This window comes from Camelina sativa, chromosome 18 (assembly GCF_000633955.1).
Source record: "Camelina sativa cultivar DH55 chromosome 18, Cs, whole genome shotgun sequence".
In the NCBI taxonomy this organism is placed as follows: Eukaryota; Viridiplantae; Streptophyta; class Magnoliopsida; order Brassicales; family Brassicaceae; genus Camelina; species Camelina sativa.
Window position 1 is genome coordinate 4489283 of NC_025702.1, and position 14209 is coordinate 4503491.

The 14209-nt window shown below is 36.3% G+C and overlaps 3 protein-coding genes across 3 annotated transcripts; 1 reads left to right on the forward strand and 2 right to left on the reverse strand.

Annotated features, from left to right (window-relative positions):
* LOC104760518 lies at positions 2271–4118 on the forward strand. Its single transcript, XM_010483460.1, has 6 exons — positions 2271–2600; positions 2704–2761; positions 2857–2937; positions 3032–3067; positions 3146–3385; positions 3505–4118. The coding sequence occupies exons 1-6, from the start codon at positions 2407–2409 to the stop codon at positions 3616–3618; spliced, it is 723 nt and encodes a 240-aa protein (XP_010481762.1). The 5' UTR covers positions 2271–2406; the 3' UTR covers positions 3619–4118.
* LOC104760519 (phospholipid-transporting ATPase 2) lies at positions 4274–11131 on the reverse strand. The gene is made up of 25 exons (XM_010483461.2): positions 10987–11131; positions 10351–10552; positions 10046–10259; positions 9840–9956; positions 9630–9722; positions 9363–9537; positions 9073–9239; positions 8853–8957; positions 8513–8610; positions 8270–8412; positions 8011–8107; positions 7759–7868; positions 7494–7658; positions 7241–7395; positions 7057–7137; positions 6829–6949; positions 6623–6729; positions 6414–6545; positions 6131–6284; positions 5839–5956; positions 5585–5758; positions 5427–5478; positions 5095–5222; positions 4818–4968; positions 4274–4720 (listed from the first exon to the last, which is right to left on the reverse strand). Exons 2-25 carry the CDS (start codon positions 10473–10475, stop codon positions 4379–4381), a joined length of 3324 nt encoding a protein of 1107 aa, XP_010481763.1. The 5' UTR covers positions 10476–10552; positions 10987–11131; the 3' UTR covers positions 4274–4378.
* LOC104760520 (pentatricopeptide repeat-containing protein At5g44230-like) lies at positions 11432–13843 on the reverse strand. Its single transcript, XM_010483462.1, has one exon. It carries the CDS (start codon positions 13774–13776, stop codon positions 11803–11805), a length of 1974 nt encoding a protein of 657 aa, XP_010481764.1. The 5' UTR covers positions 13777–13843; the 3' UTR covers positions 11432–11802.

The following is a 14209-nucleotide window of genomic DNA, read 5'->3' on the forward strand; positions in this document are numbered from 1 at the left end:
ATATATATATATATATATATATATATATATATAACTGTTAATCCTTATGGTCATACTTAATATTCGTCTTATATAGAAAGTTTGGTTGTAAGTACACTATCAACAAGATTAACTAAAAATATATTATGGGGGTTTGTCATAGTAAGATTGAGGAAATAAAGTACTGTATCTTATCTTACCATACGATGTCTTTACACTTTATCACATTTTTGGTTATTTTGGTGCACAAAATCACAAAGTTAATTACAATTTTGGCTTTAAATGTTGTTCAAAAGGAGGTGTATTCAACTTAACATTTTAAGTGATTTATGTAAAATTTACAAATTATAAGTTATTCAATCATAGATTTTTTAAAAGTCTATTAAAATCTACTATTATTGAAATTACTAGGATTTAACCCGCGGTACACCGTGGGACAATATTTTTAATTTTAAAAATTTAAAATTTATATTGTATTTATTTGTTATTTTATTATTGTTTTATTGAGTTAAAAAATAGAAAATTTTACAGGTACTTGATATTCAAAGTATAGGATTTTTGTAGTGTATTCAAGGTTTTAACCCGTGTGGTATATGTATAGTCTAATAATACATTTATCCCCTTGTACACATCTAAAAGTGTTTAAAAAAAACAATTTCACTTAACTCCCTATATAAGATTAATGCCAACCCGTCTCACCAAAATCAAAATAAATTTTTGCGTAAAAAAAAATCAATATAAGTTTTTTTATCAAGTTTAATTATGTTAATTGTTTTATCAAATTAGCATATTTATACAGTTTATAATTTTTCCATGTCAATATATAGTTTATAATAATTAATAGAATTTCAAGTTTTTTGGTAATTTCTCAAAAAATTAAAAATAAACCAAATTATATGGGGGTCTTCAACATATTTAATGTGACATTTTATAATTGGATTTTCGGTTTAGGAAATTTATTAATGTTAATATAATTATGGATATTGTAAACTTTTGTTATGGAAAATCTGTTGTATATCATTTAAATTTGAGAGATTTTAGCATCCATAAAAATAGTTTTGGAGATTTAATGGGTTAAAACTTTAATGGGTAGAGTTGTTTTTGGAAAAATCGGAATGTATATATCTTGTTAAGATTTTATGGCGATAAATGTAACAAATGTTGGTAAAGTTTAGTATTTGAGTTTCTCAGCAATGTTATTTATGGAATTGTTTTAGGGGTTAATGTTGTAAAAAAAATAAATAATTAAAACTTAAAGGGCATAAACCAAAATGTACTCCAAAAATGTTAATATAGATGATTTAAAAATCTACTTTAAAATCTACTGTTATTGAACTGATGATTTAAAAATTTACTTTAAAATCTATTATTATTCAAACAGTTAGTGGATTTGAATTTTAATGATATTTAGGGATTTTGGAGTATTTGAGAGGATTTCTTGAGTTAAAAATACATAAATCCAAATTTCATGGTCTTAGGTGGGATTTGAAATTTTTTTACAATAAATCATATCAAGTTCCCTAAAATCATCAAAATTATTTAAAATCTCATGAAAAATCAAATCAGATGGAATATTAGATTGAATACACCTCCTAATCTAATTCTAAATTCATAAATTAAGTCTTTCATTGTGCTCATTTTAATGCATAGTTGTTTCTTGAAGTTTTCTTGGAAATAGCAAATAAGTTGTAGTTTCTTCTATGGTGATTTATTCTTTTTGTTTATTTTGAAAGAATGTAATTGTTTTGAATAATTTTTATATATTTATAATATAAGAAAATGATTGAAAAAATTAAGAAAAACCTTAGTACTATATGGATTTAATTATATAATATGGCATTAAGAAATTGTTAAAAATATTAAACTAAATTGTGTTTTTTTTCCACGCTTATAATAACTTTGTAATTTGATTTTGAATTTATCTGGAAAAAAACCTCTAATATAATTTATTTAGGTATTAGAGTTTTCCTATTATTTTTTACCAAAAAATTAGTTTTTCTATTATTTAATACTTTTAAACCACAAACGTTCTAATGTAAATAATATATTATAAGCTAAAATAAAATTCTGAATTAATTATACTCCCTCCGTTTCAAAATATAAGATGTTTTAGAGAAGTTTTTTGTTTCATAATATAAGATGATTTTAAGTTTGTATGCAACTTTTAGATTAGTTTAATATTTTATATCATGCAATATTGTTTCTGATTGGTTAAACTTGTTAAAAGTAAAGATTTCTTAATAATAATAATAATAATAATTAAGGCAAAACATAACGATAGTGATCTGGTCTATCTTGTTCCTCCTCTACGTCTCTGTGCTCGAGGCTTGTGCCTTCCATTTCTTATGTCAAACCTCAGTTGAAACATCATCTTCTTCTCCTCCAGAAGAAAAAAAAGAAAAGAACCCTAATTAGTTTACAGAGAAGATGTGGGGAGTTGGAGGAAACTACTACTGGCGAAAGAGGAACAACAACAACAACGGAGAAGGAGGAGAAAGCGAAGCGATCGTTGTGGTATTCGCTTGGATGTCTAGTGAAGAACGCAATCTCAAGAACCATGTCGATCTCTACTCTTCTCTTCTTTGCGATTCTCTCGTTTGCCATTCTCAATTTCTCAACATGTTCGATCTCTTTACCTCTCTCTCTCTCTCTCTGTTTTCAATTTCTCCATTAAATTTCATAATTGAGATTGATCCTTGATTCAATCTTGATTTCGTGTATTAGGTTTCTTCCAGAAAAAGCTGCGGATTTAGCTTCTAATGTTGTGTCTGAGGTTGTGAAGGTAGAAAAAGGTTGAAACTTTGATTGTTTTTGGTTGATCTAATTGATCTCATCAGAAGCTTATTTTAGTTCTTGGTTTTGATGATGTTATTGTAGGAGCTCAAAGCAAAGCCAGTTCCTTTAGTTTTTGCTTCTTTCTCAGGTGGTCCTAATGCTTGTATGTATAAAGTTCTTCAAGTAAGGTTTTTGTTTTTTACACCATTTTACTCAACATTTTGATGTCTTTAGAGAATGGAAGTTGAGTACATAACCAAGATCCTTCTTTTTGCAGATACTTGAAGGAATATGTGAAACTGGACTAAATCAGGTATGCCATTGTTGTTTTTTTCATTCTTGTTACATCTCTAGATGAATCTTAGGTTAATGGGTTTTTGGTTCATATCAGGATGATTGTAGATTGGTTAGAAACTGCATCTCAGGGTTTATCTATGACTCATGTCCTGTGGATTTCACTAGCGACTTGGGAGCTCGATTAGCGGTTCATCCATCTACCCTCAAAATGTCTAATCCACCTAAACCGTTTGTATGGGCAGCGAATGGTCTTGCTTCGAGTCTCGATTATGTTTTCCTCAGCAGGTTTGAATCACAGCGAGCCGAGTACTGGCAGACTCTTTACTCTACTATAGTAAGAGCCTTTTTTTTTTAACATACTATGAAATGGTGAAAGAGTTCTTTAACTTTGATTTTGGTTTTACCTCTCATCTCATTTGCATTCTTTCTTTTATGTTCGTTCATTTGCTGCAGAATATGAAAGTACCTTATCTCATTCTATGCTCTGAAAACGATGATCTCGCTCCTTATCAAACTATACACAATTTCGCTACACGTCTCCAAGAACTAGGAGGCAAGAAGACTTGACAGAGAAGAAGCTATGAAAGAAACTAAATGTGATGATGAGATAACAGAGCCAATTCAAAGCTTGGGGCAATCAACCTCTGGTCTTAACCGAAGCTTCAACGGAACTCCACTTGTCACAACCGATCATTTCTTCGTGCCTAGCACTGTAGGTTACTACGTGGGCAACGGAGGGTCTGTGCAAGATGTACACAAACAAGATATGATTTGTTTGTCCAGTACTCAAACTGATGATGACACAGTTAAACCCAATGGTGTTCTTGGCCAAATCTTATTTGATGTTTACATTCCGAAGAATGTCGAGGATTGGGATGTAAAGTTGTTGGAAACCAGGCGGTCTAGGCGGAAACCGGGGACGAGGTTTATACGTAGATCGAGATTGTAATACTTGAGTTTATTATACATATATATAATAAGTATTCATTTGTTCTCTTCAGAAACTATGGCAGAGGAATCCCATTTGGTTTTCCCTCGCATAATTCTAATAAATCAATAAAGTAAGATCTATTTTGCAGACAAGACAAAGTGTTTTCTTGGCTGTTTAAATCAAAGACTTAGTCAATATCTGCCAGACCCAGTAAAGTAGTCTTTTTTTTTTTTTTTTCAGTAAAGTAGTCTTCTTATATACAACTGTTTCTTTCTTTTTGTGCTTTACCAATTCTGGTTAATGCCCGCGACTTGGACTGCGTTTACCATTGAGATCAGAAGAGTCACAAAGGTCACGGAACAGTAAAAATTGAAGGAAAACAAATTCAGTGATTTTTTAGTTGTCTTTGCAGTTTCTGCTATAACCAGAGGATGATGATAGTCTTGATTGTGACTGGAAAAACTCGAACGGAGTTCCAGGGCCAAATGAGCGCCGTGTTGCGTTTGGAGAATCTGACAACAGAGGCTCATAGACCGGGCTTCTGCTCTTGGGCTGAATGATGGATAGTGGAGATACGTCCTTCTCGATGGTCCTTGGTTGCGTTTCAATGTTTCCTAGAGTCAGTATTGGACCGCCTGTTCGTTCAGCTTGCTGGAGTATATTGATCTTGCTTGGTCTGTATGTATAGCGGAAGTACTTCAATGCGAAAATTGGACCCATGCCTGCTCCAACAATTAGCTGCACAAGAAAAAGAGACGAAGTTTTATTCTTCTTTGGTGTTTTGTAAAGAAGACTTATACACAGGTGCTAGGAGATGACTATGATTGATACTCACAAACATCGTTATCCAGTAAGAAGGTTGAGAACAGAGGCGGAACATGATTGTGTACATTCCCGACGATGGTATGGCGCTGAAGAGAAAGTTTATGACATAGAAACCAACCAGATTTCCCCAAATGGAAAGGTGTTGCAACACCGTAAAGGAACTGCAACGAACAAAAAGAAAGAGAGAGAATAAGCACTGAGCATGGGTGTTTGTATTGCGAACATGCACATTTAAATGTGATGTATGCGTCTATATGTGAGTAGCCACAAGGAAAAGGGAGCTGTACTTGGTTTCTTGAGCCACAACAAAAGCTTGAAGCCATATACATCCAGAGAGAGCTACCATTCCAATCTCCTCCATTTCACTTTTTTCATACGCATATGCGTGTATGGTTATTACAAACACAACAATTGCCTGCAGATAAATTTCAGAATTCATATTTATACAAGGGAAGATGAACAAAAAGGAGGAAGAAGAAAAAACAGGTACTATAAGCATTTCAACTAGGTATGTGGAGCTTGCATAATTTGTACTATACTGTATTAATTAGTGATGTAGAGTTTTGAAGTAGTGAAGAAAATAAACTCAATTAAGTAGATTTGTGATGACAATACTCACGTGAAAAAGGGATCGGCCAAACCACCCCGCAAATGTGCTTGGGTTTAGAAGCCTGAGTAGTTCAAAAATAAGATGAAGTTAACAAATATGCATGAACGTACGAACAGTTACCTTCAGAAATAGTAAAACAAGATTTAGACACGATTGATCAAGCATACCTTCCAGCTTGGCAGTAGAACAAAATTTGAGGGTGTTGCATCACTGATGCTTCACTAAGATCTTTATCAATTACGCTAACAAGAACAGGAACACTGGTGTAGAAAACGTTATAAGCCATCAAGCTCACTGAATTAAAAAGACTGGTTCCCGAAACGCCTGAAATAAACGAGAAGCTACGTAGATTCTGTTGTCAGTATTTTAGGAACAACCTGGAATGTATTTACTGACAACACATCTGAGATAATAAACTTACAAAATCTGGATGAAGCATATTAGCAATGATTTGTAGAAGGAATACTGGGACAAAAATGCTGTCCGGTTATATGAATACCTCCCATGAACAAGAATCAGTCTTTTGAGAAACCTGAATCCTGCGATTAAAGAATCCATCAAAAACCAATCAGAAACTGTTTTAACTGGCTAAAACAATGAATCCATGCAAAACAATCGAGAAGCATGGATATAAAGGTATATGGAAAATATGTACATGATACATATCTTCAAGCTAATATTAAGGAAAAATTGTATCTTGCTAATGCTCTTACTTCCAATACTGTAATCTGCAGCTCTTGCTGCCTGCAGCCCTTCTCTTCCGCTGATGCCGACCCCAATATCAGCTTGCTGTATCATTCTTACATCATTCCCACCGTCACCAATTGCAAGGGTTCGATAATCGCAGGATTTTAAGATTTCAACTAACTGCAAAGTCGAGAGAAAAATTTAAACTAAAACATCAAATAAGATGAGCATTTAAAGGCCACTTGGAAAATAGTGAATACTTAAATAAATGTAATTAGAGACAATAGCACCTAACGTTGGGTGGGTTACCTGGGCTTTTTGTGAAGGCGTTACGCGACAACATATGGCTGTCCTAGAAAGTATAGCTAATTCAACAAAATCCTTGCGATGGTGTTTCAAAGCAATTTCTAGAGCCCAGCCATCAATGACAAATGCCACGTCCTGTACGATCCATATAATTATTCTCTGATACAGGTGACAGGAAATTGTTCCAAGGATGCAAAAGTTCAAAATTTTACCTTGGGTTCTGAAGCTGTAACCCGCATTGTAAGCAAAACCCTCTCCAAACTTCGAGAAACATCTTCTTCAGTTTTTCCATCAATCATCAGAAGTTGACCTTTAGGCTCTGATATAAACATGATTATGGTAGAAAAGCATGATAAGTAGCAATAGGCAAATCTTTCTAACACAAATAGCAAAAAAAGAGGAAATGATCCCAACTTACCTGGGGAGATAAAATTACATGAAAGAGCAATCTGTATAGCTGTATTCTGCTTATCTCCGGTCAGCATCCAAAAGTTTATGCCCGCTTTTCTAAGTGTCTCGATTGTCTCTGGTACACCATCCTAAGTAAATAAGGCAAAAATATATATAAGACAGTCCTCTCCTATTTAGGATGCTACATAATATTACACTGTGAACCTCACTATGTCCTGGACATTTAAACTTTTACCTGCAAGCGGTCTTCTATTGCAGTGACCCCTAGAATATAAAGATCATGTTCTAACCTTTGACAGACCTCAGCAATTCTCCACTGTGACATGAGAAACATATCATTTTGAGGCAATCAAGTGCATCAACTTAGCCAGTTAAGTTGTAGGTCAAAATATCAACAGAAAGAGAATTGTTTCAATTACCTCCCTATCAACCAGAAGACTACTAGCCTCTTTAAACTTCACTGACCACTCTAGATACTCATCCTCTTCCAGTTCACGCCAAGCTAAACACAATGTTCGAAGCCCCAGCTGGGAATAGTGCTCTACGGCGTCACCAATAGTTCGGGTTTGTTGACCTAAAAGCATAGAGGAGAATAAACGGCCATCAGCTCTGAGCACATTCAATTGAATACTATGTACTCGTCACATATTGATAAGAGATACGTCAACTTACCAGCACATGCATAGGGAAGGATTGCTTCATCTGCACCTTTTGACAGAAGTATAATTTTCCCATTCTGACAATCTTTCACTACCACTGACATTCTTTTTCGATCTGAAGTGAATTCAAGAATCTCCAGTACCTCATAGCGAATTATCGAACCATTAAATCTGATTTCTGCGTTTAATATAGAGGAGGAAAGACAAATGATAACTACTTTTTAGGTACATATTCGGATATTCCATGGAGAGCAACACTGAAATCAGATGACTATTACCTAGAAGATTGGCATTTTTGCCGACAAAGACCATATGCAACTTTGCAGCAGCAACTACAAGAGCGTCCTCATCCTGTGATTGGGCCTTGTAAACAACATCTCCAGCTTTGCTGTCAGATAGAAACCCAAAAAATCATAACTAAATGAAAGTTCTAGACAAATGGAATATATTTGCAGAGCTTGAAACGATCTATGAAGTTCCCTTTTTTCCAAAAACAGATATTGTGAAGATTTCAAGAAGTTAAAATTTACCCCTGCACAGGTATAACTGTGTTGCAGATGGCCATAACTGTAAGAAATCGGATAACATCTGTAGAGCCACTGTTGATGGCATTAAGAAGTTGTGCATCTGATCAGAAAGATAAATCAAAAATAAGTAAGAAAGAATACTCCTTTGATGCATACTCGCTGATGCACATGTTTCAAATAATGTATAAATTAGTATGATCGACACAAATTTGGGGAAGCATAAAAGTGAGAACATAATACACTAGAAAACAAAGTCTGAAACCTTTTAAAGCATCTCCATTCTCATTCCCATAAAATATGCCACCAATACAGCATCTTCTAAATATCATCTTGTTGTCAGTCAGGGTCCCAGTTTTGTCAGTCAAAATGTACTCTACTTGCCCAAGGTCCTCGCTTATTGCTGTGCTGTCATGCACAAAAAGCCACATAATGCAACAGAAGATTATGAAACTAACGTGTTCAATGCAGGTGAGTCTTAGGTAGTATGACTCTATCCTAAACTTACTTTGCTGCATAAGATGCTGTACCAGTCTCTTGATCTATCATCTCCACATCCCATTCTATAAATTTTGCATAAAGACCCTTAACCAAATCTAGAGACACCTGCCACATTACATCGATAAGATGCTTAGCATGCTTAGCAGAAACAGGCATGCTAATTTATCATAATTTCGTTATCTTCAAGAATCAAGATGTTGTTCCATAAAATATGATCAGCCCTGATTTTCGATCCAATATCTATTTCACATGCCAAGAAGCTGATTTATGCATTCTTTATGTCAGTCTAGAGCTAGCAAGGGAGCTACCAGAAGTTCCACATAGTATAGCAAGGAAGTCTAAACTACCTTAATGGAGATGGGTATCATGATGGAACATAGGAGCTCAAACCGCAAAGGGATTACAAGAAGCTCATACCACGGGGCTTCCTCTGGATACTGCACATACCATTGCTGAAAAAAAAAAAACCAAGTTCGTATAGCTCAGAACTGCCCCAAGCATACAAAATCAAGGGTAAAAGATTTATTATCGACATGACATTATATGAGGATTAGGTAGGAATCAAACCTTCCTTGCTTCTGTATCTTTCCAAACATTTCCAGCTACACCCAGGACCATAACAACAACAATTTGGAAAACGAATATCGCTCCTGTCAGTTTATCAATCATTGCATCCATAGCAGTAAGCTTCGGCTCAGCTATACCCCTACTCATACCAAGCTTAGTTTGGTTGCCTATAGAAGTATGAAAAATCATTGAACCCCCTTTGTCAAGATCAACTACAATCATACAACTGACCAGAGATATTGAGAATGCATGGTCCACAAGAAAAAAACGATTTTATAAGAAAACGTTACCTGTATAAACAGATACTCCACAAGCCCACTCTGTATTTCTCAAGTAACAGGACTGAAGAAGAGTGTTTTTTATGGTTAAAGAACAGACGTCATTGTCAAGAAATGGTGGAAATAAGCGCATGTTTGCGTCAAATCTTCGAATATCCTTATCTGGAATAGGACATTCAATCACACCCTGAAAACATAGACAGCTTAATATAAAATTCGTTTATAGGAAACAACATGGACAGCCAGGAACGACCTGATTATTTAAGAAGTCTTACTTACTTTCATCTTGTGTAACAATTCTAAATCAATTCCCACACATGCTGAGGGTATAACTCTTGTTTTGAGATCAGTCTCACCATCTAAAGCAGAAGTCTGCATGTATTAATTAACTTTTTAGCACATTTGGAAGTACTCAAGAAAAGCTACCAGCATCAACCTTGAAACTAAATTGTAGCATAAATCATATAGGTGCATGAACAAGAAGTCTACCTCTACATAGCAAACACCTTGTGGATCAGAGGTACCGAGCAAAACAAGATCACAAGGAACTTCATCATTCTCACGCAACCAGACAATATTGCCAACCTGAATGTCCTGCGCTTGAATCTACAAGCAATATACTAGTACAGTTAACCCAAAATATCACCTAAAAAAATCAATCGCAAAGGAAAAATTCTCGCAGAAGTGATTCATACATGCTTCTTGATCCCCTGTTTCACGATCCAAACTTCTTTCTCATTTGCTTTCTTATCTGATAGAAACCTGTGATAATCATCCCAAGCTTCTTTGGAAGCAGAGACAGCAAATATGAATATTAAAGGACCCCAGGTACTAGCAGGATTTACAGGGGTGATAAGCGACCATAGCTGAAGGCACGCAATCAACAGAAAATACTGGTTCATGAACCGGCTGAAAAAGAAGAAGATAGAACATACCTTGATCAGAGAAGTCGAAACTTAATAAAAATGATGATAGTGTTATAGAACATGAGAACCAATACCTGAATTGCTCCCACAAGTTCTTGGGAAGAAAATTCCACAAGGTATACTTTCTGTTAGATATGCGGTTATCACAACAAAGCTCCTTCGAAGCTTCATCATCGTTAATGTAAACAAAACGCTTCATTGTTAAAGAAAAACTCTTCTAATATTCATTCCATCCTTAACCTCAGAAAACGATGATTGAAGTTTACCACCAATCAACTGCCAAATATGAATGGTTAAGCAATACTTCACATTAAGGGATGACATTTGTAAATCTAAATCAAAAGCACATTGAACATAAACGTAGTAACAACAAAACCACTTCCTAATTCCAAATTACTATCATTCTACAATATAAGTGAACTCGGGTCGGGTGGGCAAACAATAAACCCCATTGTTGAAGAAGCCAAAACCCACATAGAGGAAAACAATAACAGTTTCCCCCAATTAGGAAGGAAGATCGAATCAAAATTTCAAACACCACAAATCTCTCAAGATCTCAACTCAAATCTGATTCAATTCAACACATCGAGATCAGGAGAAACCTCAATTGTTTTATTCCATCTCGCTAAGCAAACAAGCTTGAAGAAGCAAAAAAAAATTCAAACGCAAACCTTCCAAATTCTTATATATAAGATTGAACGAAACGTTACCTTATCGATCACCCAGGAGCTCGATTTTTTTTTTTTTTTTTTTCCTTTTCTCTTAGGAGTTTTGAGAATTCTTTTGCTTTTTTCGTGACTTTTTTGTTCTCAGCTCTGTTCAATGTTTTCGTTAAGGAGGAAAAGGAGGTAGTGATCTGCAGCGACGGTGCGTTTTGTTGACTTCCGTAGAAATCGGCTCCTCGTGATGCAGTTTAGATTGATTCAGATGACACGTTCCGTTGTTTGCTGTTTCAGAAAACGGCACGCATTTATCTCTGGGCGAGTAAAAGACAAAACAAAACGGTGGTGCACACTCTACGACGAAGTTTCGATGCTCTCGCCGTCCCCGAATATACCATCTTTGTGTGGAGTGTGGACCATCGTTCCAAAAAAAATCTTCATTTATATTACCAAACTTTTACAGTTGTTATGATAGCGATGATAGAAACACGTTTGTATTATTGATCAAAGTTGTCCACGTGAAAAATGAGTTACAACGAAGACGTTTTCAGACTTGAGACTTCAGACAATAATTTTACTTTTTACATTCTACAAGCTAAAAATGTATCTCAAATAAAAGATGAGTATTAAGAACCAAATAAAATCAAATTTCACATAACAATACGTTGTATAACTATGATCAGGTTCAGATCCATGGCGTTTCTGTTAAGACTCTCAACGTCTTCAGGAGATGTTGTTCAAAATTCTTCGACGAATCTTTTGACTGTCTAGCAAAACTATATCCAGTTCTCCAATTTTCCCAAGTCGATTCTCAAGAAAAAATCTCCTCGAAGATTTAACTCGGTCTGTGTACAACCTTGATTCTCACCAAAAATCACCACAAGAACAAGCTCCACTCCTAAAATGGTGGAACCTCATGTTGTCCCTCATAATAATCACCCGCCCTGTAACCTCTGACGCCAAACGCATAAATGTGTGACAATCTTGGCACATCCTCAAATTCTTCATTACCTTTATTGTAGAATCTCTGCTTGTAGTGAGTAAACAGAATGCTAAAGCCAGCTTCTCGGTGTGCTGTATCAGTATCAACCTCTTCGCATTGTCACTCACGTCGTAGGGCACAGAGCTTAAATCCGGTTGATACCCTAATACCGTTAATCTTTCTACTAGCTCTTCTAACTTTTCTTGAATCTTATTTGACATCGGATGGTTCAGGTTTCCCGGGAAAAACTTATGCATCTGACCATTCTTATCTACAACCCAACTAACCGCGGGTGTCTTCTTCAAACCCTTTTCTTTAATCAGTTTCCGCACTCTCAAAACTCCGCCCCAGTCTCCAGCTGACGCATAGACGTTAGAGAGCAATATATAGTTTCCGATAATGTCCGGTTCCAATTCAAACAAATGTTCTGCAGCAATCTCTGCTATGTCTGGATCGTTGTGAATCCTGCAGGCACCGAGCAATGCACCCCATACACCTCCGTGTGGCTCAACAGACATACTTTTAATCAGCTCAAGGGCTTCTTGTAACCGCCCTGCACGGCCAAGAAGATCGACCATACAAGTATAGTGATCCTGCGTAGGTTCAACACCGAATGTTTGATACATAGAAGCAAACACTTGACGTCCTTGGTGAACGAGTCCCGAGTGGCTGCAAGCCGTAAGCGCACCAACAAATGTAACCGTGTTTGGTTTAATCGCGGTCTGCGTTACCATATAATGAAACAGATCTAAAGCCTCTTGAGCCCGCCCGTGCATAGCTAGACCAAGGATCATCGAACTATAAGAGAAAACGTTTTTGTTGTTCATCGACACAAACACATTTACCGCCTCTTCTACATTTCCGCATTTTGAGTACATATCGATCAACGCAGACCCAATAACAACGTGGTCGCTAGGAGAATAACCAGATTTCTGAGCGATTTGAACAGCCCTGTCAGCGTACTTACTTGCTCCCAACTGTGCACAAGCCGATATAAATCCAGCGACAGTAACTTCATCAGCTCGAACTCCTGATTTCTCCATTCTATCAAAGTACTCTAAAGCTTCTTGAGGCTTAGCATTCTGAGCAAATCCCGTAACCATAGCAGTCCAAGCCACCATATCCTTCGTAGGCAAACTTTCAAACAATTCCACAGCAGATTCCATATTCCCAACTCTCGTATACGCAGCTATAAGCTCTGTCCACGATATCACATCTCGTTCAGGCATTTCATCAAACACCTTACGCGCACAATCAAGAGAGCCACACTTCACATACATATCAATCATCGTATTCCCAACGTAAACAAAACAAAACCCCCTAAGACGAAACGTCTGTGAGTGAAACTGACGACCCAATTCCAAATCTCCAATTGATCCACAAGCTTTCAAAAGAGCAGAGAAAGTGAAAGAAACAGGCGTGATCTCTTCTTTCCTCATACATCCGTACATTGAAACAGCTTCATCAATTTTACCTTCAATCGCATACCCACGAATCACTGCTGTCCATAGAAACGGGTTCCGGAACTGCACAGGCTCGATTACGCGGCGAGGATACGGATCCATGGGAACACCGAGCTTTGTTAACGTGCGAATTAGCTTGGTGAGAATGTAACAGCTTTGATCGAGACCTTTACGGATAACATGACCGTGGATTTGCTTGATTTGATTGAGATTGATGCAATCATCGAGGTTCGAGATGAGTGAAGACACTAGAAACTCTCTTTGATGGCTGATCTCTGGAAATGTTACGGAATTGTTGTTGGTTCTTCCTAGCTGAAGTAGTTGTTTTGAAAGCAAGCTTATGTTAAAGGGGTTACTCGCCGTCGAGAACCGGTGTGAATGAGCCACCGTCATCGCTGACAAGGTCCCGGAGCTCCCGCCGTGCCTTGCCTTCCCGGTTTTTGAATTTCACGTCTTAATAACGAAAATGCACCTTTGAAGAGTTTTCTAAGTTGTAACCTTTTATGTTGGCCTTTTTTCTTTAAGGCCCAGCCCATTAAAGTAAGTGGTCAATCCTAAAACATAATAAATTAAAGGTTTTTGTGAAAAAAAAAGATTCAAATCACTGCTATGACTATCCAAATCGTGAGCATCTCATAGGTGGCTACGGGCCGCACCAAAACAAAAAACTTTTTCTTGGTTGGTGTGATCAGTTGGACATAAATCCAATTTTTAAAATTTTTGGATTCTTTCGAGTTTTTCTTTCCTCTTCCTGGCTGTATCAAGATGCCACTATGTCGGGATATTTTATTTGTTTTGTCCAGAAAATAATGCTATTTTTTCCATT